The sequence below is a fragment of the Onychomys torridus genome, chromosome 1 (genome assembly GCF_903995425.1).
Source record: "Onychomys torridus chromosome 1, mOncTor1.1, whole genome shotgun sequence".
Taxonomy (NCBI): domain Eukaryota; kingdom Metazoa; phylum Chordata; class Mammalia; order Rodentia; family Cricetidae; genus Onychomys; species Onychomys torridus.
The window spans coordinates 39,895,516-39,922,974 of NC_050443.1; the positions used below are offsets into that span (position 1 = coordinate 39,895,516).

The 27,459-nt window shown below is 43.6% G+C and overlaps 1 protein-coding gene across 3 annotated transcripts in view; it reads left to right on the forward strand.

Annotated features, from left to right (window-relative positions):
- The window catches only part of Oca2 (OCA2 melanosomal transmembrane protein), a 291,349-nt gene that overhangs the window by 46,379 nt on the left and 217,511 nt on the right, over window positions 1–27,459 (forward strand). For all 3 annotated transcript variants that reach the window (XM_036194928.1, XM_036194947.1, XM_036194936.1), the window contains exons 7-9: window positions 4,393–4,553; window positions 6,424–6,503; window positions 9,168–9,321. In XM_036194928.1, the coding sequence (XP_036050821.1) occupies window positions 4,393–4,553; window positions 6,424–6,503; window positions 9,168–9,321 (395 nt within the window). The remainder of the gene's footprint in view (window positions 1–4,392; window positions 4,554–6,423; window positions 6,504–9,167; window positions 9,322–27,459) is intronic.

Below are 27,459 nucleotides of genomic sequence, written 5' to 3' on the forward strand. Positions count from 1 at the left end.
TAGCCAGGGCCCTGTTCTCTGAACTGACAGACAGACGCATGCTTGATGGCACTAGTTCACTACTTTTCAGTATTTTTTCCTTCAGGTCTAGGATGTTGGTGAGGCATGGCTGTGATCTTAGCACTTGAGAAGCTGAGGCAGGAGATGCAAATTCACTGCATAGTGAAACCCTGTCTTAGAACACCAAAACCAAAGAAACAGACAAGGTGTGCTGGGGCGGAACAGGGTTCTGACCTTAGAGGGCAGTTATTAGACGAAAGAGAATTAGGCACAGCCTATGTCTTCTTTCTTGACCTTCGCCAGCCTTCTTGCTTGGAGCTGAGGCCAGAGGCATGGGCTATGTGCTCACAGGAAGGGCTGTCGCCCGCCCTCAGTTAGGAAATAACAAGGCTATCTCTTCCTTGTGAACATCTGCATCGCCTTGTAGCAGTCAGGCTGTGTCAGCTCAGTAATTGCAGGGTTTATTTTAGAAACCTGTAATTGCAGGCACCTGAAGTTCTTTGTCCCTAAATTATTGTCTGCACTTGTTATGGGAGAGGGTGGCAAGGCTCCCAGGCCATTAGGTAAAGGAGCAGAGGCCAGTGACCCTTTACCTGCATGTTACTAGATTTTCCCTCCCTCTCTGCTCCCTCCCCTCCCATTCTTTTTCAACCCCCCCATCCTTTCTCTTTCTCCATCTCTCTTTCTGTGCGCTTCTCTGCGCCTTGTCATACCTTGAGCTGTGGCCAGAGCTACCAGTGAATGTAGAGGAAACAGTGTAGGGAATGAAAACCCATTGTCTTTTTAGGATCTCCAAATAGGATCCCATAAATCAGACTAACAAAACACAGATAGAATATATGTATACATATATAGTTATAGATATATAAAACAAGTACCTATATATACATGTATATATAATTATTTTAAGGCATTGGCTCACATGATTGTGAAAGCCGAGAAGTCCACCTGCAAGTCCAAGTGGACCTGAACGGCCTGGGCATTTGAGGGTGGTGGCATGTGTCCCAATCCAAGGCTGAAGGCCCGAGCCTTGAGCAGGAGATGAAGATCTGGCTCACTAGTAAGCAAGCTGATCAAATCTTCCCTCAGGGACCTCTCCTACCCGGATTCAGCGGGTTGGATGATATCTGATATGTTGGGGAGGGCACCCAGCTTCATTAAGTCCACCAGTTCAAAAGTTAACTTCTTTCGGAAACATCCTCATGGGCGTTCACAGTAACTATAATCAATCAAATACCTAAAAATCTTGTAATCCAGGTAAACTGAGCCTCAAAGTAGCTATGGCAAAGGAAGAAGGAATCCTTGGGTGGGTGTCAGGAGAACAGCTTGCAGGCTAAGGAAGGGACTAAAGCTAAGGACCAGTCCAAAAGAGAGTCAAAGGTTGAGCAAGCAGGGAGCCTGGGCCTGGTAATACTGAGCCTAATGGCAAAGTGGAAGGCAAGCCTTTGAGGACCCAACCGCATAGGTGCCATCAAACGTCTCTCTTTGAAACTGTCCCATGCCCCACAGTGGCACATTGCCTGCTCTCCTGAAGCTTCTTTCCATGTCTTCTTCACTGCTACAAGTCCAGGTCTGGGCACTGGGACAGTCAGCAGCAGAGTGGGGGAGGGGGTCCCTGTCCCCAGAGGAACAATGGGAGATGAGGAGGGACCGGCCACCAAGACCTCTGAGGATGAGTTTTGGAACTCTGAGGGGATGTTGAGTTAGATCTCGAATAATAGGTAAAGCTTTAATTTAGGCCAATGGGCAAGGCAGGAAGAGTGTGGCTGATGTATCAGAAAATGGAGGCCTTTTCTTCTTTTTTTGCTTCTCCATGCTCTTGTCTGTCTGGGAGTCTGGTCTATATTCAGAGGACTCCAAGGATGATGCCACAAACCAACCTTCATTTGGTAGCTGTGTACTGTTTAGGGGCATCTAGTGATTTGAGAATCCATTGTTCTCCAGAAAAGTTAAAAAGGAAAAATAAGAGTAGGAAGCAGTTCCTTTGCTTGAAGAGCTACACCGGTTAGGGGGCAAAGCTAAAGATTGAGGCCACTGTGAGTAAGCACCTGTGACTGACAGACAGACAGTGCGGCAGAACATGGGAGGAAGGGGGGAGGGGGAAACCTTGGGCGTGTTCCAGAGAACAAAGCGTACAGTGGCGTTCTGCAGAAGCGGGGATCATTGAGGGTGGGTGTCCCTGTGCAGAGAGAGACCTGGACTGTGTTAGGACCACACAATGGCTGGAAGCTTTGGGTTAAAGTGAGTTTCAGGGTAGGGTTCAACCCCAAAGCTTGCGTTTGACAAGTGCGGAAGTTATTCCGGCACAATGCCAAACTTCAGGTTGGGCTTGCCTGCACTGGGAAAAGGAAACGTGGCTACCTGTGTAGGGTGCTTTTTTTTTTTTTTTTGACACAGTGTTTCTGTTTCTAATGGTCCTGGCTGTCCTGGGACTTGCTTTGTAGACCAGGCTGGGTTGGAACTCACAGAGATCCGCCCTCCTCTGCTTTCCGAGTGCTGGGATTAAAGTTTGCGTCCTGTGCCCAGCTGCCCCTTGAATTTTTGTGTTCTCTAACTGCAGGGCGTTTTAATGTGACCTTGTCACCTCCCTACTAGTGCTTTAGACCCCACAAAGACTCATGCACTATTTTGAGAGGTGTGGCCTCCTGTAGGAAGTGGATCAGGGGAGTGGGCCTTGAGGGTTACATCCCAGCCTTGTTGACCCCAGCCTCTTTTCCAGAATGCTCTCACTGTAATGGAGCCACCTGCTGTCACGCCTTCCCCACCATGAAAGAGTAGATTTTCTCAAACTGATAGCCAGTATAAGCGTTCCTGCTCTCCAGGGTCTTCTGTCAGGGGTTTGTTCACATGTAGAAGAACGCTCAAATACTGGAGAGACGCCTGCTGCTCTTCCGAGGTTTGCCTCTAGGTGGCACTGTTCTCCTTTCTGGCGTCTTCAAGGACCTTTAGAGCTTCTTTTCTGTTAAACTGTTCTGAGTGGGCTTGGGGAAAGACCAGGACAGGAACAGTTTCCGGCTGGCAGAGCAACGGGGTCTCTTGGACCTTTTCTTTGTAAATTTTTCTCCATGGGTGACTTCCATTTTCCATCTGTCTCTTCTAAACCCAAGTGTGGAGCAGTGTGGAGGAGCTGCCGTCACACAGATCACAGGGCTCATCTAACATTTTCCTTTACCAGGGTGTTTTGTACAGTTTCAAAAAACAGTACCTTTTGAAAATTAAAAAAGAAAATAAAAAAGAAAAGAAGCCATTTGCTGACTGACTTTCCCCGACAGGCAAAGTGAATCCTGTAGATACTGTGCCTCCAGTAAACCATCTGCATTCCTAGGGGCTGAAGGCAGAATAAAGGAACCGGCCACCGGAAACCGTGAACCCAGCAAGCTCTTTCTGAAGTCTTCGGAGACCTGGTTCAAATGCCTGGGCTAGTTGTCCTGCACAGTTCGTTATCTCTCTTACACACTCAGCTACCGCTCTTGCACACTCAGCTACCGCTCTTACACACTCAGCTATCGCTCTTACACACTCAGCTATCTTTTACACACTCAGCTACCGCTCTTGCACACCCAGCTGCCGCTCTTACACACTCAGCTATCGCTCTTACACATTCAGCTATCTCCCTTACACACTCAGCTACTACTCTTACACACTCAGCTACTACTCTCACACACTCAGCTACTGCTCTTACACACTCAGCTATCGCTCTACACACTCAGCTATCTCTCTTACACACTCAGCTATCGCTCTTACACACTCAGCTATCGCTCTTACACACTCAATGCTACTAGGACCGGGCAGAGAGGTGGAAGGTTCTGAGAGTCAAGACACAGCTGGGGAACATGTTTGTGCAACACACAGGTGGGGATGCAGGAGATAAGCGGAAGAACTGTGCAGTGGGCCCTGCTTTTCCTGATAGGCCCTGCTCGACCAAGAGCTTGACCTTCAACACTGGCATTGCTGTGGACATTACTGACTTTTTGTCAGTTTCAGAATGCTTTTAATTCTCATTGTCGTTTCTCATCTTATAACCCATGACTTAGATGTGGGTATGGGTTAGTTCATTCATGAGAGAATCTGGCCTTCTATGGGCCCATGAACATGGCTGGGAATTTTACGCTGGCTGTAAACAGTATAAGCAAGAAGACGGTCATTAAGTGCTGTGTAGATATCACTCAGAACTCAAGCAACAGACATTCAACATGATGGAGCAAAATAAAACCAATTGTATGTGTCGTACTGAGGGGTTGGCGTGATAAATGGGCCAGGGCATAGGGGGTGGAGCAAATGGCTGGATGTACATTTGTGGGCTCTCCTAGCAAGGGGTGTGTCTTGGGGGTGTTAATGGGGAATAGTAGGTGTTTCTTCCTTGCTCTGTGGTTCACCTTGATACACCCTCAGCTGTGAGCCTCAGTGGCCATGTGGACTCCATAATGCTTCAGCTGGACCTGGCAGGGCCCCTGATGGCTGGCGGACCAAGCGGTTCAGGGAAAGAAGAGCATGTCGTGGTGGTGGTGACCCAGGCAGACCCAATGGGCAACAGGTGGCGGCGACCACAGCAGGTTATACTTGCAGATTATTTGAAAGGAGTTGTAAAATCTCTTCATTATAAATTGAGTTTCCCATTGAGTGGAGTTGATGGAAGTAGAAAGGCAGTAAGTAACTCCATTATTAGGGAAACCATTGATGCTTTTCTCTCGCTTTGTCATTGAAACTATTTTTCCATACCATTTCAGTTGAGTCGCACCTGCAAGCTTTTCATGCAATACAATTTTTTCCTAGCTTGTTCAGAGAAACATTATGGTTGTTAGCGGTTTGTGTTGTAAAGTACAAGTCAACTTGAGACTTGCCTGACGTCACCAAGGACAGGTAGATGCCACAGTTGCCTTGTGTTTGTGGCACTGCTAAGCCCATAGGTTCCTGAGCCATGTGCTGTAGGCCCTGTGCAGAGCTTTGCCTTCAGCTCCCATTCTGGAAATGCACCTGCGCTCAGAGGAAGAGCCAGCAACAATCAGAGCCTAGGCAGCAGAGGCATGATGCCACTCCATGGAGCCTCACTTGCCGCCAAGTCCTGGTGTCAGCGACTCCATTGGATTTCCATAGGAACACCTGCATGGAAGATACGTCCTGTGCTCAGGAGTTTTCCCTGATATAACCAACCATTATAAGGAAACCCTGTTTATGGGCAAGGCTGTACCTCTTACATTCCCTGTTCTGCAGATCATAGTCCACAGGACAAAAGTCTAATTATAACCAAGGATGATAATTGTCGATGCTGTTATAATGTTAACATTCTAGGTCATAGAATGACCTTAAGACAGAAACCAAGTTCCCGTGTGAGGGGCACAGCCCACTGCAATGAACATGGGAGACAGGTATGTCTACCCTGTGCCTGTTGACTCTTACGTCGAAGACCATGGGGTTATAACCTGATGCCTTTAAACACTATTTTACAATTAAAATTTTTAATCGGCAAAATATGCATATATACTTATATGGTAGAGTGTAGTAGTTTGACACTTGTTTACATGCAGTGTGTAATAATCAAATCAGAGTAATTGACATTGCTGTCTTCCCAAACATTCACCATCTCTGTGGCAGAAAGTTGCACACCCTTCATGTTATCTTACCATCACACGTCACTATTAGAGTTTTCCTGCTATGCTACAGGTAACTGGAAGTAAGGTCTGTTGTCTAGGTGCCTTCTCAGCTATGCATATTTACCATCCAAATTAAATGAGTAGTATCACTTCTCCTTGCTCTTGCCAGGAGGCTCTCTGCAGCATGCTAGCACTTTGCAAATGTCCACATACAAATCCATTTCCAGAAATGCAGAGAATGTTTCCTGCAGATACTGTCTTTGCAAACACCCGAGTCTTTTAAGATGGTTTCTATCTTCTCACATATGAGGTTCTCTGTGGAGACCTGTTTTAGAGCTCCTACGTTCAATTCCTTCCATCTGGGAGGACGACCACTGTGTTCCCACGGGAAGTTCTCTCTCTGGTCCTCGAGGCTGCCATCTGCTGTGTTGGCTCAGGGCAGGTCTGTCTGCAGCAGCTGCTGTCCCAGCTCAGCTCTGTGGGAGGAGGCTGCCATGACACAGGGTGCTAGAATTTCTGGGGGCAGGTTTGTGCCTCCTGGCTCTAAGCAGGAATCGATTCTAAGGAGACATTTTAAAAAATGGCCTCAGAGAACTAAAAGATTGCCCAAGACTCAAATAATTCCAATAACTTGTGGTGATTTATTTTATTCACAAATCAGTATTGTTGGCCCTCCTTACCCACCACAGGTTCTACTATATTCAAGAATTAGATAAACTGTAATTTGAGAATATTTGTAAAAAAATATGTCTGTCCATATTATATATACCCCTATGTTTCAGGGTGGTTATTCCCAAAGACTTACTATAATTGTACATTTTGACTTCTACAGGTAACTCACAACTGGACTGTCCTTTTAAACCCGAGGAGGGAACATATGGTGGTGAGCAGAACCTTTGAGCTAGTGAGCAGGTAGGTTTTGGGTTTGGGGATGAGTTTTCTGGGTAATGCTTACCATCTCCACTCTGTCTTCTGCTGGTTTACCAGACTATCCAAGACTGAGTGCTTTCTAAGGAATAACAGTTTATTTATCTACTGTTCTAAGAAGTCTGAAAGCACAGGGCCAACATCTTCTTGGCATGCAGTGAGGCCTTTTGGATGCATACAATGGCAAGACAGAGCTCTTCTTCCCCAGCCTTGGGCATCATCATGGGGATTCACTCTTTGGAACTCATCTAACTACATTCTTCCCCAAACACTATCAATACATAAATTTGCAGATTAAGTTTCCAGCACTGGACCTTTTGAATGTCACATTCAAACTGTATCACTTGCTTAAAGAAAGTTAGCCTACAGGACACCAGACTTGGGCACACACAGTGGCAGATGAGTTACATGATTTGAACAAGGTACTCACACATTCATTGTAGACAGCAAATGCAAATCTCTGCATGAGAGATTGTTACTATCCTGGTCAGGACATATGAGGGTTGACTTCACTACCCACTTCGAAGTGAAGGCATGTTTTAGTCTATGTTCAAATTTTATTAATGGTATACAAATACTATGGCAGTTTGCATAAGAGGTTGAGTGTTCTGGTTTTGGTATCTTTGGGGTTTCTGGATACAATCTCTTGTCCCTTGTGGGGAATTTTGGGCTTCTTTGGCTTTTTATTTACCTGAAAGCACACTATCTTCAACCTGCATTGTGGTCATGGTTGTGACCATAGTGGTTACGACCAGTCAGTTAGGGTGCATACCCTGGAGGGCTGAAGCATCACACGTATTTATTCAGAACTTGAGACTGGGAATCTGACATCAAGCCATTGATAGGCTCAGCTTATGATGAGGGTGCTCCTTCTGGGTCACAGATGTCATCTTCTTTTGTCTTCCTTGTATATCTGTGTCCTTATCTCTTCTGAAGGATGTAAGTCCCACTGAATTAAGGCTCATTTCACCATTCTACCTTCCTTAGAAGTATCTCTAAATAGTCGAGTTCTGAGGTATGGGGGTTAGGAGTTCAGCATATGAACTTGGGGTGGGAGTGGACTCTACTAGGCTCACCAAAGTTTTAATCGAGAGACTTTTAGAAAAGTGCTTCAGTTTCAGCATGTCCCACGTGATTGTCCTCAGGCTTCCCATATTAGGTGCTGATTAGCACTCTTGTGGACCAAAGTTTAAGTAGCTGGTGTAAGGAGGACTATGGGGGTCCAGCCCCTCAGATAGTTCCCTCCAGTGTCTGGGAACATTCTATAACCAGCTGATAATTAATCTTTGATGATAGGAAATGAATTTACATACACGAAATTCCATTCACTTTATTGTTCTGAGTCAGTTCTCTACACAGCTTCTATTCTGCTCTCACACCTAGCTCCTTTCTTACCTGGTTTCTTTCTACACTTATCTGCTGTCTCCTCTAAGTGCCATCTTAATTCTCTCATGTTAGTTCTGCCCCTATCTAGGTTCTTATCCATCTAGTTCTTTCCCATCTCAGCTCCTCTCCCATCTCCTTCTTCCTCATCTGGTTCTTCCTCATCTTCCATCTCGTTCCTCTAGTACTCTCTTCTAGCCCTTCAACCTAGTTCTTCCCCATCTGCAGTTCATTCCTCTCCAGTTCTTACCCATCGACTTCTTCTGTTATCTTTTTTCCTTTCTCTCTCCGCTCAGTCTCCTTATTCTCTCCCTTCCCCCTAAGTCTCTCAGGAATCCAGTTATAAACCCAAGCAATAGTAATCCTCTGGCCAAGCAAGGTCACCAGGCTTGAATTCTTATGGGATCATAAAGGTAGGTAAGATTTTTCCTCAGGCAGTGACCAATAGGCTTTCTTTTACACCCAAAATGGGAGTGGCAAAAGAGGAGGTCAACTGTGCTAATGACCAGTTAGTATATCAAGAAGGGGATCTATGTGCTCAGTCTACATTCCAAGAAGTGGTTAGGTAAGAAGTTAGGGGTGTATTAGTAAGGTTGTATAAGAAAGGAGGGTTTCACCCTAAATTGCACAAGAAATAAAGCTATCCACCTGACCTAGGAGACAGGTGTTGTTTCCAGGTTGTTTGGCCTTGGATGCTTGATAGGTATTTTAGATAAACATACTGTTAGGAGTTCTTGGAAGCACAAATAGCATTACAAGAAAATCACTGTAGGAACCAGCTAATATATCTAAATATATCTAAAATATCACCAAGACTTCCTAAGTCATGGCTTGACCTTTGGAGAAGTCCTTGACTTTTCCAAGTAGTGGCTTTTGAGATAGTAGCTGAATTCCATTGTGTTTTCCTGTGGCCTGCAGCACTGGTGCTTCTCCGTATTAGGAGGGGAAGCACTCCATTGTGTTGATGAGGATGAAGAAAATGAATGGCTAAACCCGTTGCCATTTACAGGCTAATTGTTGCAGAGGCACCTTCAAAAGTCTGAAGAGCCCTTGTTGAGTGTCCCAGAAAGACTGTGCCCTATGTTTCAGACCTGTACTGAGAACTCTTCTGTCTGTGAGATTATGCATTGGGCTGAATCCCTGTGCAATAATATCTTGGCCTCTGGCTCTAGCGGTGCTGATTTTCTAGAAAGGATACTGAGGAAGTACGCTAATTATTCACTTCATGTCCTTGATTAACCTCAAGATCTGTGATTTATTTTACAGAGAGGCTGTTTCCATCAGCATCCAGGCCTCCCTCCAACAGACTCGCCTTGTTCCTCTCTCGCTGGCTCATCAGTTCCTTGGGGCAAGTGTTGAAGCACAAGTGACCATTGCCGTGGCCATCCTTACAGGGGTTTACACTCTGATAATATTTGAGGTAACTACCGTGCCTGCTTCCTATGATCTACCAGCACCTTTGGTCAGGTGGTCATGACAGTTTGTTATCTGCTTTGATAGACTCAACTTTATTTAGTCAGGTTGTGAAGGTGTAATTTCCAAGGATTAGACCATCCCTCATTCTAGAAAAGGCAACTGTCCCCAAATAATTGCTGAATCATAAGCACTGACCAAAACAAGATCAGGTGTGAGAGGACCAGAACAGCTTAGTGAGATGTCTGTAAGTTGTCATCTATGTATTTTATGATTGAATTTTTAATGTTGAGTTTTGAGTACTTATATATTTGAGATGCAAATGTACAAAGTTTTGTTGGATATAAATTTTGCAAATATTTTCTTTTAGTATGCCTGATAAAGTTTGTGTGTCTTATAGATTATGATTTAGCGTTAAGTCTAAGAACTTACTGCTCAGTTGTAAGTTCCCTAAAATATTTAAAGTTTTAGCTTTGAGATGGTATCTGTGTGTGTTTTAGATAGAGGTTCATTTTCAGATCCGTGGATATCCAATTGCTCCAGCACCATTTATCAAGAGAGCTTTCTTTCTTTCCTCTGCTGAACTGCTTTTGTTCCTGTATAAAATTTAAAAAGGAGGTGGGGGGGTTGCAGTGGCTGAACTGACCCAGAGATGGGTCAATGGTTAGAACATTTGCTGTTGTTGTAGAGGACCTGAGTTTAATCCCCAAAATTCACATGAAGGATCACAACTGTGCATAACTCCCATTCCAAGGGATCTGCTCTGCTCTTTTTGCTTCAGTGGGTACCAGGAATGCACATAGTGCACAGATATATATGAGTGAAAAACCCATATACATAAAATAAATAAATCTAAAAAACATTTAAAAAGCAATTAGGGCCTTTGTGGAGCATATTTCTTGCTTCCTTATCTTGGCATATTGGTTAGGTTCCTATCTATCCCCCTCCCACCCACACTGTCTTGATCATGGCAGGTGTGTCCTGTCTTCACATTGGAGGGACCATCTCTCACTTGCTATATTTCCCTAAAGTTGTTCAGTGTGGTAGTCATCCTTGTTCCATATACACTTTATATGCTCTTATTGTCTGTGAACATGGTATGCCTCTTGATTTATTTTGGTTTTTGTTTTAAAAAATCATTGTACAGACCCTATTCGATTTTTGCTAAATCTTCACATTTCCTTCCCTTTGGAACAGTTGTAAATAGCACTCCATTTTCTTCTGTCCAGATATTCACTGCAAGCACATGGAGATGATTTTTTAGGTTAGTTTTGTGATCTGTCATTTTCCTGATCTTATTGGAGTTTTTTTTAAAATGATATTCTTGAGATGTTAAAGATAGACCATCATAGTATGGGTAGTGAGAGTGGTTTTATGTTTTCCTTTCCAATCTGTATCTCTTTAATCCCCCCCCCCCCCCAGTAGTCATAATAAGGTGGTGAGAGTGTGCTCTCAGATCACACAGGGAGTCCTTGCAGCCTCCCCCATTAGTACGACGTCAGCTGGTGTCCTGTAGGCCTGTTTAAGAGACTGGGGAAATCCCTTTCTTCTCCAGCTGTACTGAGAAGTCCTTCTATAACTGCATGTTGGGTTTGGAGTATGCCTGTCTATGTCAGTCCCTGTGGTCATTTGATTTGTCTGCATTAGCTAACCGGTGCACTAGACTGATTTATGTTAGGACATACACTGGAGCATGCTTATGATATACAAATGTTTTTCTAAGTGATTGTGACTCCAATCATGTTAGCATTTCTTTAGCTCCACCTTGGAGATTTTGATCTTTGCATTTCAGCTCTATTTAGTTTTCTCTTTCCAAAAGTTCCACATATATTTTGTTATTATATTCTTGTTATTTTTTGGGGTGTGTGTGTGTGTGTGTGTGTAGAGTGTTGATTTATCATTCAGGCTGGCCTCAAACTCTTGGACTCAAGTGATCTTCTGGTCTCAGCCTCTTTGAGTAATTGGGCCGATAGATACATGCTACCATGACTGGCTTAGGTATGTGCTGTTTAATCTGTAAACTTCAGCATTTTTTCTGTTGTGTTTCAGTTATACAATTAGAGTTTGATTCCTGCATAGTCAGAGAACTTACCATACATTCAGTGTAAGCTTATTAATTTTTTTTATGGTCCAAGGTTTTTTATCTGACTTAATTTATATTTTGTGGATAGAAATGTAAAATTTCCTATTTTATGACATTAGTGTAACTTACACATAAAAATTATATATGCAACAACTTGGGAAATTCAAACTCTGCCCTTGGTTGGTTTGTCCCCAGGTAAAGAAGGAAAAGAAAGCGGTAGAAGTGTTAGAAAAGTTAAGTTTTAGTTCATGCTTCTATAACTTCTATGCTTCCAGAATTCTGTAGAGTTCCTTCCTGTGGGCAGCGGGAGCGTCCCCGGAAGTGACGTCAGTGCTGTGGTTTTCCTGGGTTGCTTAAGGTCTTAATGCGTGGAGACTCTGCAGATTCCCTGAGTCCGAGTCAAAGTTCTTTTCTTTCCCCAGAACTGGAGGCTCTGCAGCAGGCACCCTCAGCCTACGTTGCTGCTGTCTCATCCCACAGTCCTGAGGAAGCAAGTCCTGGGGTGAACCACTAATCCACCCACCCACCTACCCTGCCTACACACTGCTGCCACTGCTTCCTGGACCACTGTCATGCTTTCTGTAGCTGGGGTCCCTTTCCTGGTCTTGCCTTACCTGTTATGCACAAAAGCTCCCTGATCATGCCTGTCCGTCAGAGTTGAGGACAGTGCCTTGAGAAAAATGGCATGGAGCTAGCTCAATAAATAAGCAAATATCCCTAGAGTGCCTGCAGATGTTTGAGACAGGTGCCGAGGTCTGAGCCTGGTCAGCCTGACCCCTGAGCACACCATTTTTTTTTTTTTTTGTGCCCCTGACCCACATGTAATTGAGCGGGGAAACAAAGGCTGAGTTGGGATTCCTATATGTCTTTAATAGCTGTATGGGACGGAGCCACTTCAGGATATTCCTTGGATTTTTTTTTTTTTTTTATACCTCTGATCTTATAGAGGATGTAGAACTTATTGGTACTTCCTCGGTGCTAATATTTCTCATCCTTGTACAGTTGTCCTCGCAGAAAGCATAGAAGAACAAAGTTGCAGTAATCCTTCTAACTCTCTTACTTTGATCTATAACTGGGCCTTGGCCTTAGAGATTTCCCTGCAAAGCATACTAAAAATTCTACCCCAGCGAAGGTCTGCAGACTGAGTAAAATCATATTTAAAAAGTCTTAGACAGTCCTAATGAAAAAGAGTTCACAGCATAAAGGAGATAATGTGTTTCCCAGACATCCACCTTGGCTTCCTTTCTGCTGGAAACACAAAGGCTCTCTCCTTTACCCCTTTATCAAACAGAGGCAGAATCGTGCAGCCTCTGTGTGAGGCCAGGCTTCACTGCTCAGGTCTTTTTGTATTTGGCTTATGCATTTATGCAGCATTTGGTAAAAAGCTGGCTATGATCTTCTGTACAGGCAGTGCCCTGGGTCTTCCTAACCTTATTCTGCCTGTGCTGTAACCAGTCTCCAGGCACAGCGTGGCCTGCATGTCTGTACTTGCTTGCATGTCAGCCTAGCTTGTTAGGTCTGTCCACCAATCTCCCTCACCAGCACCCTCCATAATCTTCAGACTTGGTTTGGGTCCCACATCCTGGCCTAGTCTGGGGAGCCCTGTCTATGCTATCTTCAACCTGAAGCTTGGGCCAGGACTGAAATTCTATATACCATCCCAATCCATGTGTCCTCTTGACTTTATCCTGGCCCACCATGTCAACCTCCAGTCCTGTCCCATTCCAAAAATCCTGCACACTAACCCAGCTTGGTGAGTCCACCTGACTCTTCTCTGCCTTCGCCTTCCCAATCCTCACACCTTCCCTAGGCTCACAACCAGGGCCCTGGCTCAGACTGGTGTACCCTACCTATGCCCTACCCAGCCTTCAGGTTCGGACTGGATGGCACATCCTTAGTGCCAGCCTTTTGTGTCCACATCAGACTTACAACCAAGGAAAGAAGTCCAAATGTTCAGGTCTCATTGCAAAACAAAACAAAACAAAACAAAACAAAACAAAACAAAACAAACAAACAAAAACAGCATGAAAGGTTAAGATAGTAAGCATGTCCCCTGCAAAATCTACAAGTCTTGTAGAAATGTTCTCCTATGAGAATTACCTCAATGAACCCACAGGACCAGAAACATGAAGGAACAATAATAAACATAATCAAAGAATTGAGAAGTTTAAAGATGCACCAAGAAATAGTTCCATAAACCTTTAAGTTAAGAACAATTGCCTGAGAGACATCCAAGAAGCACAAATATAGGTTGAAGGAAATGACAAAAACAATCCAGGACTTGAAAACTGAACTCACTAAGAATATAGAAATATTGAAGAAACTCAAGATGAAATGAAGATGGGATTGAAAAACTCAACAACCCAATTAGAAAACCCGGGAGGAGGGATCAAGTATAAGACAGAAGATCTGGACTCAACAATAAAGTGGAGGAATTAGACCACTCAAGCAAAGAATATGAAAAAATATCAAAAGAGACCCAGGAAAGGGATATTCAGGAACTAGGAGACACTGTGAAAAGACCAAATCTTCAAATTATGGGTGTGAATGAAGAAGAATCCCAGGTCAATAATCACAGAAGAAAACTTCCTCAAACTTAGGAAAGCAATACATACAGATACAAGAAGCACACAGAACACCCGACAGACAAGAGCAAAATGAAACTCTTAATGACATATCATAGTTAAAATACTGAATATATAGAATAAAGAAAGAGTATTGAAAGCTGCAGTTGAAGAAACCCAAGTCCCACACAATGCAAACCCATTAGAACAATTTTTTTCTCAGTGGAAACCTTAAAGCCAGAAGAGCCAGGAGCAATGCACTGCAAATTCTAAAAGACCATGAATGCCAACCTAGACTATTGTCTGTAACCAGCAAAACTATTTGCCATAGTTGAAGGAGAAATAAAAACCTTCCATGACACAAACAGGCTAAAGGAGTTCATGTCCGCCAAACCAGTGCTACACAGAACACTGAGGGGAAAAAGGTCACCCACTATGATCAAGTTGGTTTTAACCTGGTGATACATGAATAATTCAACCTACTTAAGCCAACAAACGTAATCAATCATACAAATGGGCTTGATGACAAAAATCACACAATCATCTCAATAGAAACAGAAAAGGCCTTTGACAAAATCCAACATGGCTTCATGATAAAGGTCCTAGACAAAGGAGGGCTACAGGGAATATACCTCAACGTAATAAAAGCCATATATCACAAGCACATACCCAACAGTGTTCTAAATGGAGAAAATCCCAAAGCAACACTGTTAAATTAAGGAGTGAGACAAGAATTTGCACCACCTCCACTTCTTTTCCATACAGTGCTTGAAATGCTAGCTGGCTAATAAGTCAAGAAGAGAAGGAAATTAAAGGAATACAAACAGTAAAGAAGTTGTTATTCCTTACTGTATATGGTATGATATTGTACAGAAGGGATTCCAAAAATGCCACCAGAAAACTTGAAAAATGGTAAACAATTTTATCAAAGTTGGATACAAAATCAATAGCCTTTTTATATACTATACCAGACATGCTGAGATGCAATCATAGACACACTGAAATTTTCAGTAGCCTCAATAGGATACCTATGAATAAATCTAACTAAGGAGGTGAAAGACTTCTACAATAGTAATTTTAAATCTCTGAAAGACAGAGCTTGAGGAAGTGACTAGAATTTGGAAAGACCTCTTATATACATTGATTGGTAAAATTAATATTATGAAAAATGGCCATTCTACCAAAAGCAATTTATGGATTCAGTGCAATCTCAATAAAAAAATCCCCATGACATTATTCACAGAAATAGAAAAAAGATCTTAAAATTCATGTGGAACAGCAAAAGGCCACAGATAGCCAAAGCAATCCTGAGCAAAAACAATCAATGTTGGAGGGATTTCTATTCTAGATTTCAAGATATAAAAGCAGTATAGTACTGGCATGGAAATGAACATGTAGACCAATGGCATAACACAGAATAACAAAACATGAGCACACATAACTATAGTCATCTAATATTTAACAAAGATGCCAAGGACATACACAAGAAACATGGCATCTTCAATAAATAGTGCGGGAAAACTGGAAGTCCACACCCTGCACAAAAATCAACTCCAAATGGGTCAAAGACCTTAATGTGAGTTCCCAATGCCAAAACTGATCTAAGAAAGCGTAGGCAGTATCCTGTGAGATGTGGGTATAGAAAAGGACTTTCTGACTAGGACTCAATTTGCCTAGAAATTAAGGCCAACAATGGACAAGCAGGACCTCATGAAACAAAAAAAGGTTTTGTACAAGAAAGGAAACCATCAGTCAGGTGAAGAGGAAGCCCAGAGAAAATCTTTGCCAGATATCTATTTGATAGAGGATTAATATCTAGAATATATAAAGAACAAACAACAAGGAAAAAAAAAAACAGAATCAACAAACAACCCAATTAAAAATGGGCTGTATCTTTGAACAGAGAGTTCAAATGGCCAAGAAATAGCTCAAAAAGAATTCATCATCTTTAGCAATTAGGAAAATGAAAATTAAAACTACCTAGTCACAATGGCTAACATCAAGAAAAACAACTGACCAACCAACCAACCAACCAACCAACCAAACAACCAACCAACCAACCAAACTACTGACAAGTGCCAGAGAGGATGTGGAGAAAGGGGAACACTTACTCACTATCCATTGGATTGCAAACTGCTGTAGCTACTATGGAAGTCATCACAGAAAATTCTCAAAAAGCTAAAAATAAATCCATTATTTGACTCAGTGTTACTACTCAATGACGTATTTCCAAAGGACTCACATCCTGCTCCACAGATACTTGCTTAGCTAGCTACATTCATTGTCACCCTATTAACAATAGTCAGAAGCTGGGAGGTGGTGGTGCACACCTTTAATCCCAGCAGTTGGGAAGCAGAGGCAGGTAGATCTCTGTGAGTTCGAGGCCGGCCTGGTCTACAGAGTGAGTTCCAGGACAGGCAGTACTACTCAGAAAAACCCTGTCTTGGGGGGAGGGGGGAAGGCCAGGAAATGGAACATCTTAAATGTTCTTCAACTGATGAATGGGTGATGAAAATGCTGTGTGTATAAACAATGCAATAATATTCAGTTATAAAAAATGAAATCATGAAACTTGACGGTGAATGGATATAACTAGAAAATATTGAGTGAGACTCAGAGATTCACGTGTGACATGTTCTTTAATTTGTGGTTCCTAGCTCTAGATCTTTAGATGTGAGAATATAACCACGTAACCACAGAAACCAGGGAAGTTAAATAGTACCTGGGGTGATGAGGTATAGAAAGAGGAAAACCAGCAATCAACTGTATGAAGAAGGAAATGGGAAAAATGGGGGAGAGGCTTTAACTGGAGAGGGATAAATAGCTCTGTGTTGTTCGGAAAATCTACAAGGAATCTTACCAGTTTATATTTACCCCAAATTACAATACTCTATATAATACACACTTAAGTGTTAAATGAAGTTAGGCTACTTGAGGTGATAATGCTTTTCCCAAGAGCCATAGACTATTTTATGAAATTTCCAGTATCAGGTGTGAGAACTCTCCTTTGGTAAGGGGAAACAATATAGGTTATTCATTTGCTCTTGTTTGAATCCTCAAAGTTGAAGTTTAGAACTCAGAGGAATCAAGCTGGCTATGACCCAAAAGCCTCTTCCCTGAGAACTAGCTTTCCTAGTACTGGAAGGTGCCATGCAAGCTGCCAAGGGGGTAAAGAAATCAGTGGTCCTACCCAGTGTATTGCCTGTACCATAGCAGTAACCAAAATGCAATATAGCCTTAAAGGTTTAATAGTGACACTTACAGTCTTGGCAGTAACCAACATCTGTCCCATTGGACTCATGGCCTGATTAATAGGAGGAAAATCATGCCTTATATTTTAAATGTAGCCAACTACAAAAGGAAGTATCTTTGGAGAGGGAGGGAGGAGGCTGCATTTCAAAATGTAATGTGCACAGCACAGTGCTGGTTTGAGCAGTAGCTCTGAGGCAGGTTGTCTAAGTTTTCTTTGGTAATGGTTTGCAGAGCTGAAACACAAATAACATTTGTGGCCAGTTACCGTTCCCCTAACTCCCAGTCTATTTGTTTGTCTTCAAGCTTCTTTTTGTTTTGTTTTTTTCAAGGCAGGGTTTCTCTGTGTAGCTTTGTGCCTTTCCTGGAACTCACTTTGTAGCCCAGGCTGGCCTCGAACTCACAGAGTTCTGGCTCTGCCTCCCGAGTGCTGGGATTAAAGGCGTGCGCCACCACCGCCTGGCTGTCTTCAAGCTTCTTTTTACTATTGTTTTACCCAACAAGTTTTCTCTTTTACCTATTTCCAAAGATCTTTCCTTTTCTTTTTTGAAAAAGATTTTAGAATTTCAGGAAAACTGATGAATTGGTATTGTTAGTGAAGTCAACTTTCCTGTCCAGAGGGTTTCAGTCCACCTGAGGGTTTTAGGTCATCAACTCTTCAGTCTTAATGGTGTTAGAACCTCCTTGAAGCCAGCAACCTTTGTTCCTGAACATGAAGATAGTGAACTGGCTTGAGTGGGTAGAGGGCCAGAGTAACCAGTGTAGGAAGTACCACAGTGAGACTTGGAGAAAAAGATAACAGTGTGGATAGCCAGCAGAGGAACCAATGCAGAAGGATGCAGTGAGACTTGGAGAAAAAGATAACAGTGTGGATAGCCAGCAGAGGAACCAGTGCAGAAGGGCAAGCACCATATTTACACTCTGTGAGAAGCTGGACCTTGTCACCAGGCCTTCCGTAGATGAAGAATTATAACACAGAGAAGTTACATCACTTGTGCAAAGTCCTCAGGCCAGTGATGGCAGAGCGAGTGCGCCATCTTTAGTGGCTGCCTTTGGAGTCTATGCTTCTCCCCAGATGTAGAGCTTCTCAAAGGACACAAAAACATATAACAGAACTTGCTGTCTAACCAGAGCCTCGAGCATGGGTCAGACTGATAAACTTGCATGGACAGACCAACAAACACCCATCCTTAAGATGGTTACATGATAGTCCTGTGACCATACGAGATATGTACAAAGCGACCTGAATGGGCTCAGCCATTCCTTGAAGATATGAGTAGGGAACAATGGTTTGGAGGGGGTGATAAGAGGACTAGACTCACCAGTGATGGCCTTGTACTTAGAAAACCAGCCTGAGTGTGAGACTAGTGGGCAAGAACAGAGAAATGTGTGAGGCCTATTATGTGTATCTATCTGTGAGAATGTGGGTTGGTGTGAATATGTGGGGGTTGGTGTGAGTGTGTGTGCGTGTCAGTTAAGATGTGAGTAAATTTATGCTGGTGTGTGTGTGAGGTGGTCTGGGTGGTCCATGTTTGTTCCTGTTACTGGTTCAGTCTTCATGACTGGCCTCTGTGGTGATATATTGTGTACCCTAATAAACTTATCTGGGGATCAGAGGACAGAGCCAGTCACTAGATTAGACATAAAGGTCAGGCAGTGGTGACACACATCCTTAATCCTATCACTTGGGAGGCAGAGATCTGTCTGGATCTCTGTGAGTTCAAGGCTACACAGGGAACAGTTAAGCAGTGGTGGCACATGCCTTTAATCCCAGCACTTGAGATCTCATGCCTTTGTTTGGAAAGCACACATGCCTTTAATCCCAGGAAGTGACATGGCTGGGTGGAGAATGGTATATAAGGCGTGAGGAGACAGGAACTAAGGAATAGTTCAACTGAGACCCTCAGGGATGAGGACTCAGAGGCTTTCAGTCTGAGGTTTGTGGAAACAGGATTGGCTGAGGAGTTGGCGAGGTAAGGTTGGCTGTGGCTTGTTCTCTGATCTTTCAACTTTCACCAGATATTTTATTTTTTATTTTATTTTTTTATTAATAAGACCTTTTAAGATTCATGTTACAGCCTAACCTATCACTCATCCTGAGGTTCATGAGTTTGTTCCTTTGAGGACTGAACATCCCCAGAGTGGGGGCAGGTGCTGTCAGCCAGCTAGGACAAACTCTGATGAGGTGAGGGTACCCCACCTCATTCCTTGCCACCATCCAGTCTTTGTATCTCCTCATCCAACCTTCTCTAGGAGACAGTTCTTAGAGTCACCTGCTAGAGTGAGCACAGCAGCCATGTACCTCCGGCAGGCAATACTTCATGGGACTCAATCTCACAACATAGGCTATTAAGACTGGCCTAGCTTCTTTCTTCCAAGTGTGCCTACCACTCGGCATCCAGATATGTAGTAAACAATGCAACTATCCACCTTCTCTCTCACTGAAGAGCCTTCCCAAGTGCAGAGGGGACAGGATGACAGGGTGCGGTTCCTGAGCCCTCCCTGTTATTATCATTTTGATCTAATTTATGGAAGTCTTAGAATACCAGCTTGTCTTAAAAATACATTTAGACTTAAGATGACTGGGTAATCTTCTTTTGAGCTATACTAATAAATGGACCTATGAAGACTGGGATGTATATATGGAAAAAATGAGGCACAGGATAGTGTCTAAGTTTGGGTTTTATTGTTGTAAAGAGACACCATGACCTTGGTAACTCTTATAAAGCAAAACATTTAATTGGGACTGGCTTACAGTTCAGAAGTTAGGTCTATTATCTCCATGGAGGGAAGCATGGTGGTGTGTAAGCAGACATGGTGTTGGAGAAGGAGCTGAGAATTCTACATTGGGATCCATGGGCAGCAGGCAGAGATTGCCACACTGGGTGTAGATTGAGCATCTGAGACCTCGAAGCCTCCTCCCAGTGACCACTTCCTCCAACAAGACCACATCTCCTAATAGTGCCATTCCCTCTGAGTCTATGGGGGCCATTTTTTATTCAAACTACCACAGATAGTCTCTCTGTCCTTGGTCATGTGCTAGTCTCTAGGACATGGGATGGTGGCTACTGGATAGTGACCAGTGTGAAGTCACTGGTCCATATGTGTATGGAACGAGAAGGTCTTAAAGGCATCTGCTAACTATGAAATCCCACATTCTTAAAACACTGTCAAGTGTATAAATGGCTCACCTCTGCCTGAATTCAGGAAGTGTACTACTTAATATTTGAGATATAATATTTAGCACCCAGGATTATTCCACATCAAACCTCATTTTCTAGCTGTTTCTTGCTACCAGGGCAAACTTTAAGATCCTGACTTGTGGTAATTTTACTTTATTTATCTGCAAAATACAGTAGCTTCTCAGTTTCTTATGAAAGAGAAAGGCAGTTCTCTCTCTCTCTCTCTCTCTCTCTCTCTCTCTCTCTCTCTCTCTGTGTGTGTGTGTGTGTGTGTGTGTGTGTGTGTGTGTGTGTGTGTGTGGTGTGCAGATGGACTGCATTGGTGGGACATCCTAATTCTCTGTACACTGTGTGCAGATTCCAGGCTGTTGTTCATGGGGGCAGGTAACTAGAAAGTAGTAACAGTGCCCTGCTGGCCCACGTGAGGCTTGTACTGTCTTTACATCTACTGATGTGATGTACTTCTGCACCGCTTGTCAACTGGGACCCCTCTGTTATTCCTACCTTCCACTGTTTCCCAGTAGGGAAGAGTTTTCTGGGAACTTTGTAAGTGGCAAGTCAGCTCAATGGGAGGATGCTATGGACCCCAGGATGCACAGTGAGCTACCCACTTTCCTTCAAGTTTGTACATGCTCATGCACTAGGATGTGAGCACAACTGTAGGAAAGAGGTAGAAATGGTCCCTGACAGGAAGAAAGGACTCTCTGTCTTATGTGGCTCCAGTGCTGTCTACTCCCTGCCTTCAAATGTCCCCCTTTGTGGCCCTGTGGCTGTATCACTCATACCTTTTCACGAGGCCATGGGGGAGGAGCCACTCCTTTTGGGGCTTGACAGGGTCCTCTTGGGTCCTGCCTTCTGTACTTACCTACTCTATCCTGGGTTAGTGTCATACAGTGCAGTTTAGTGCATTTTAAGGATACAGTTACATGAAAAACCAGATTTGGTTGGTACCTACACCTTCTAAGTGGATCTGTGGGGGAGTGGATAGCTGTTGTGAATCCCCACAGCTAGTCATAACCACGCATTCCTTGATTCAGCTCTGTAGCTGAGCTTTTATTGAGTCCTTCCTGGTATATAATGGGACTTTGTACCCATGAACTTGGTACTGAGAGATTCTGGGACACTGTTCTCCCGAGTTTTTCTTTTTGATGACCAACACAATCTCTCCTCTCAGGTGACACAGGGTTACTTAGTGAAAAACTGGAGCCTGCAGTGTGGTGGATCCGGTAACACTCTCCTGTCTACAGTTTATAATTGTGTGACCTTGTCTGCATGGTTTCATGGCTCCAGTTTGAAACCACAGCCAGAAGTTTCTGTATGTTCAACGACTGCACCAGATCATCTCTAGTAGTAGCTAAAAACTCCAGGGTCTGTGATTCTACAAAATATTAACCAGGCAAGAGAGTTAACCTAGACTTTGGAGGGAAGAACCTAAAAAATACAGAATTTTAGAATATGTGTTCTCTGTTGGTCATACAACATGTGAGGAGTCTTATTATGGGCCCTATCAGGTAAATCACAGAGCTCATCAAGCACAAAGACCAAAACACGACAGCACACACAGGCCAGAGAAGGAGCCTCCAGAAGAGACAGGCACAGTGGGCTGGGGACTCCACGTGGCTGCAGCCCAATGCAAGTGCTTTGGAGAGACAAGGCCAGGAGAAGCCATCGGGGATGCATACTAGGTCCTCTTGTGATAATCTCCTCACATCAACTCTATTCTGTAATAGCTTTTTGCCCTTTAAAGCCTCTTACCTCAGGTCTAGGAGCTGATTACAGCATGAAGTTCAGCCACAACAACCCACAGTGAGCATTCTCTACCATTCCTACATATCTCAAGTGAGGCTATTCATTACAACACATCACAACCCTGGGAAGGAGAGAGGGAGGTGGTAGGTTCTGCAGGGAGATCTTTATAGGGCAACCTCACACCTCAGAGGCAACTGTTAAATGAAATTTCCCATTCATGAACAGGTTCTGGACCCTTCCTCCCAGCCTTTACAGCTCCATATTCTAGAACCCACCAGTATCTCTCACAACTCCATATTCTAGCACCCTCTAATATCTCTCACAGTTCCATGTTCTAGAACCCACCAGTATCCCTCTTAGTTCCAGGGCTTAGAACCCACCAGTATTCTTTTTTTTTTTTTTTCGAGGCAGGGTTTCCCTGTATAGCTTTGCGCCTTTCCTAGAACTTACTTGGTAGCCCAGGCTGGCCTAGAACTCACAGAGATCTGCCTGCCTCTGCCTCTAGAGTGCTGGGATTAAAGGCGTGCACCACCACTGCCTGGCCCTACCAGTATTCTTTACAGCTCCATGTTCTAGAACCCACCAGTATCCCTCATAGCCCCAGGGTTTAGAGCCAACCAGTATTCCTCACAGCTCCATGGTCTAGAACTCACCACTTTCCCTCAAGCTATGTATGTGCTCCAGCTTGTATCATCAGTTATTCATAGCTCCATGTTCCAGGACCCACCCCATTCCCTTACAGTTCTGTCTTCAACATTCTGCTGCCCATGTGTCAACCCTAATCCCTAATAGGTCAGGGTTCTAGCATCTACCCAGTCCTTCAGAGCCCCACAATCCAGAGCCTACCCCAGTCCTACACAGACCTGTGTTTCAGAACCTGCATGCATGCCATTTGGAACCGGTCGAAGTCCTCAGCTTTCAACAGCGGCCAGTGTCAGCAGCAGACAGTGGCAAGCAACCAGTGTCATTCTCAAAAGAGACTTGGATTCTGGGACCCCCAGGTGGACAGCAATGTTAGAGTCTCGGACAGCCAGAGCTGTGGCTCTCAGGCCTTGCACTGTCAGGACCCTCAGCCCATGACAGTGGCTCACTGTACAGTTCTCAAGCCTTCAGCCCTCCATGCCTGGCCACTCCTGAGAATGCTTTTAGTGACCAGGCCACATTTTCTCTTCTCTGCCTCTTCACAGCCTTCGTTCCTCTTCTAGCCTCTGCGCACCTCCCTCTCTTACCGGTACCCCAACTCTCTCAGGCCCTGTCATTCCTGCTGCCTCTGCTCCTTGATTTCATCATGGCTGCTCTCTGGACTTCAGCTGCCATCAAGTCACCATTTCTGCTGTTGCGACTTCTACCACAGACACTGCCTTTACGGCTGTGGCTACATCCGCCTCTTCATGGCCCAAGTTTAACCTGACCTTCTAATGGTGAAAATCTAAGGAGTTCGTCTGGGAGAAACCTTCTATTGGCCTCATGTTGCAACGCTAGGAGGCACACAACACAAAAGGGTCTTCCAGCTGCCTTGAGAATTGAGTGGCCAGAGAATGGGTGTGACAACCACAGAAAACAGTTTGTGAATGAATGCCTGTGTGTGCATTAATGTCAGACCAGGGCAAACAGGATCAGCTAGAGTTGACCAAGGCTGGCCTTGCTTAGAGTCTTTTCTTCCTCCCTCTCTCTCTCCCTCCCTTCTTTATTTTTGAGATAAACGTTTATGTAGCCCAGGCTGCTCTTGACCTCACTTTGCAGCTGAGGATTACCTTGAACTCCTGATCCTCCTGTCTCCCACATCCCAAATTTTAGTAGAACCAGGCTGTCTGAAATGTTTACAACCAAAGTGTGTCTCCAGCTGTGGTAGGTCCTCTGCAACTGCTAAAGTGTCCTCACTTTATGAGGTATATAAAAAAACCTGGCTGCCATGCTGCCAGTGTGGCCAGAGGCCAGGAAGGTGGCTGCTGGATTGACTGTTCCCCACTGCAGACAAGGAAAGGGACTACCACATGGCCACTCTTGACAGTTCTAATCATTTGCAGAAAACAGTAAAAAAGATGTGTAAAGACTTAACTAAACCTCCACAAAACTAACAATCCCAACACCATTAGCATCTAATGGTGTTTATCAGTCTTGACTAGTGCTTATATCTTACCCCAGTGTTCCAGGGGAAGGAGTCCTCTAATTTATTTCATCATAAGGACATGCAGTTCTCCATTCTTTTACCCATTCATCCCATCTTTTGGAAGAGAGAGAATGGGACAATGTTTCACTGTGCAGCCCAGGATGACTGGAGCTCATTGTGCAGACCAAGTTGCCTAGAACTCATTATGTAGACCAGACTGCCTGGAACTCACTGTGTAGCTAGGATACCAGGAACTCAGGGTGAATCTCCAGCCATAGCCATCCAAGGGGGCTAATATTACAAATGGTAGTACCACACCCAGCTTCCTGATGGGCCTTGAAAGGTGATTTTAGCCAGGAGCTGGGTACTTCAAGAACACTGAAGAGTATATGCCCATTAGCAGAGGGAACACACACTTGACCAGGGCACTCTTCACTTGTGACTCCAGCACCACTGGCAGCTTCAGCACTGTGGAGTCCCGTGTTAGATTAAAGCTGCTAGCAACTTAAAAGACTCAGGATTGCCAGAGCACACCGCACATTATCTGTCTGTGCGAGACTTGACATTTCAACAGCCGAAGGTTGCTGCAGCTCCACAAAACAGTTTTAAGGTCAGCTGTCACAGGAAGTCCCTTAGCACTGGTGACTATTCATGTCTGAAGATGGCGTGAGGCAGATGTTAGAATTCCTAGCCACTCTCCAGCTACACGACTGCACATGTGCTGTCCAGTAGCCAAGCAAGAGGCTTAGTCATCCCAGGGCCTTACATTCTATGTAATTTGTGTGCTGTGTGATCACGTAATTTGTGAGCAGTATAATCACGCAATCTATGCACACGTATGGAATAGCTACTTAAGCCTATATGCGCATGTGCAGGGGGAACCTATAAAATAGTGGGTTCCATCTATCCCTCCTTTCTCTTCCTGCATGACCTTTCCATAGGCCTAAGCACCCCCTTCTGTTCCCTTCCCTTAATAAACTCTTATAGTGGGTTTTGTTGTACCCAGTGGCTTTTCTCGCACAGTAAATAGCACCACTTAATGAATAACATTGTACCACTTAATAAACAACAGCAGAGGCCAGAAAAACCTGGTTCCAAGTAAGGGTGAGGATTAGGGTCTGAACACTGATGTGATTTGAAATAAGCAACTTGACCATATTTGATAATATCCACTTTCCTCTTCTCTTCCCGTTGCTTCTGCTTGGATTGCTGTAGGCACATGTTATCACAGTAGGCAGCATGCGGCGTCTATTTATAGACCAGAACATAGACCATGAACCTGTAAGGTGTTACTTAGATCTGAGCTTCTTGAACTCTTTCCTACTTACAATCTGTTTTCACCAAAGGAATTTTCACACAACTCTATGAATACAGGTGCATAAAATTGGTTTGCAAATAAAGCATTTATGGGCAATGAATCATAAACAAATTTATTTCAAAAACAGTTCTTCTATATAATATAATTTTAAAGACATTAGAAAATGCCTATACTAACAAGATAGAGTTGCTTATTATTTACATAAAAATTGGATGACTATTTGAAGCTGCAGCATGGGGAGTATCCTCAATGCTTTTTGGAATCTGTCCATACTTTGATTTAATATTAATCAATGCTGAGAATAATGCTTCACAAAAAAATATATGGTACAAGATGGCAGAAATAAATTTAGGGCCATTTCAGACATGGCTTGAAATTTTGTCCTAATCCCAAGTCAAAATTTATTTGATTTTTAAAATGAAAGTTAGGTCAGCAACTTGAACAATTTTCAAAATCAAACATTCTAATAGTGCGAGCTCCAAGGATTTTCTAATTTGATTCTTACATGCTGAGGAGTGGCATTATTAACATAATACCTTTGCATTCTGTAGGGAAGCAGTTGTTTCTGTAAGCATGGAACACTTATATACTTAAGATCACAGCCTGCAGTAATAGCAAGGCTGGCTGGGCTGCTTCCAGCAGGCATTGTGCGACAACACTTTGTACAACAGCGCCTAGCACTGACAGAAACACCTCAGGTTCATTAGATGTTGACTTTGAATTTTTTGTTTGTTGTGTTCAGAAGCTGCCTTTTCTTGTTACCAGCTGTCACATTCTGTTATACAACTCCATATGTGATTCATAGTTTAAGGAGCTGGGACCTAGATTACAGTCTGTACAATTAAAGAATTTACTTACCACCTTTGCAGTCTACTGTAGTACAGGTGAGTGGAAGGGTTGGCTCATGTTAGCAGAGGCCTGATGATTAGCATTTTGTTCAAAGTTGTGAAATATACAGCTCCCAGAGTAACCAAAAACAACCGAAACAAACTTCCCTGCATTATCCTGCATTCTGTGAGGATCAAATCTGTGAGCTCATTGAGAATACTGATGTTTCATTATTGGTCTTTGAGGGTCATCTTGGGTGTCTGTACTCTATAACAGACAGAAAAATACAGGAGGAAATTGTCGCTCACAAAAGCTGTCTCTAAAGTGGTCTGAAGCTTCTGCGTTAAGTGCATTGATGTGAAGACTCCACAAAATTAAGTAAAATGTTTAAATTCTTATCTTTTGTGAGGCTTCCACTGGCTTTTAATGTCAAGTGCATTAAGAGGCACTTTTGATCAACTGGAATAGTTCTATGTAATGCCTTTTGAACACAAAATCAGAGCCTTCTGTATTCTCATGCCCTCTGCTAAGAAATGGAAATAATTTAAATGTCCACTAGTTGATAAGTGGGCCAAACCCGTGGAACACAGACACAATGGAATACTATCCAGCCATAAAATGAATGGAATTCTCCCCTTTGCAACATCATGGGTGGAACTGGAGATCATTACATGAAGTGAAAGAAGCAAGACATAGAAAGAGGCACATTCTCCAGTGATCTCTCTCTAAACAGGAACAGAAAAAGGTTGACAGTGTTGTGTGGTTAGTCATTACCAGAGCCTGGGGAGAGAAAAGAAGTGGGGAGACAGGAAGATGTTGAATGGAAAAAATAGTTCTGGTACGAGGTGCACAACAGGTGATGGTGGACTGTGAAAACATGCACAGTGTGATGGTGGACTGTGAAAACATGCACAGTGTGATGGTGGATGGTGAAAACATGCACGAGGTGATAATGGACCATGAAAATATGTACAGTGTGAAGGTGGACGGTGAAAACATGCTCATGGTGATGGTGAGCTATGAAAACATGCTCAGGGTGATGATGGGCTGTGAAAACATGCA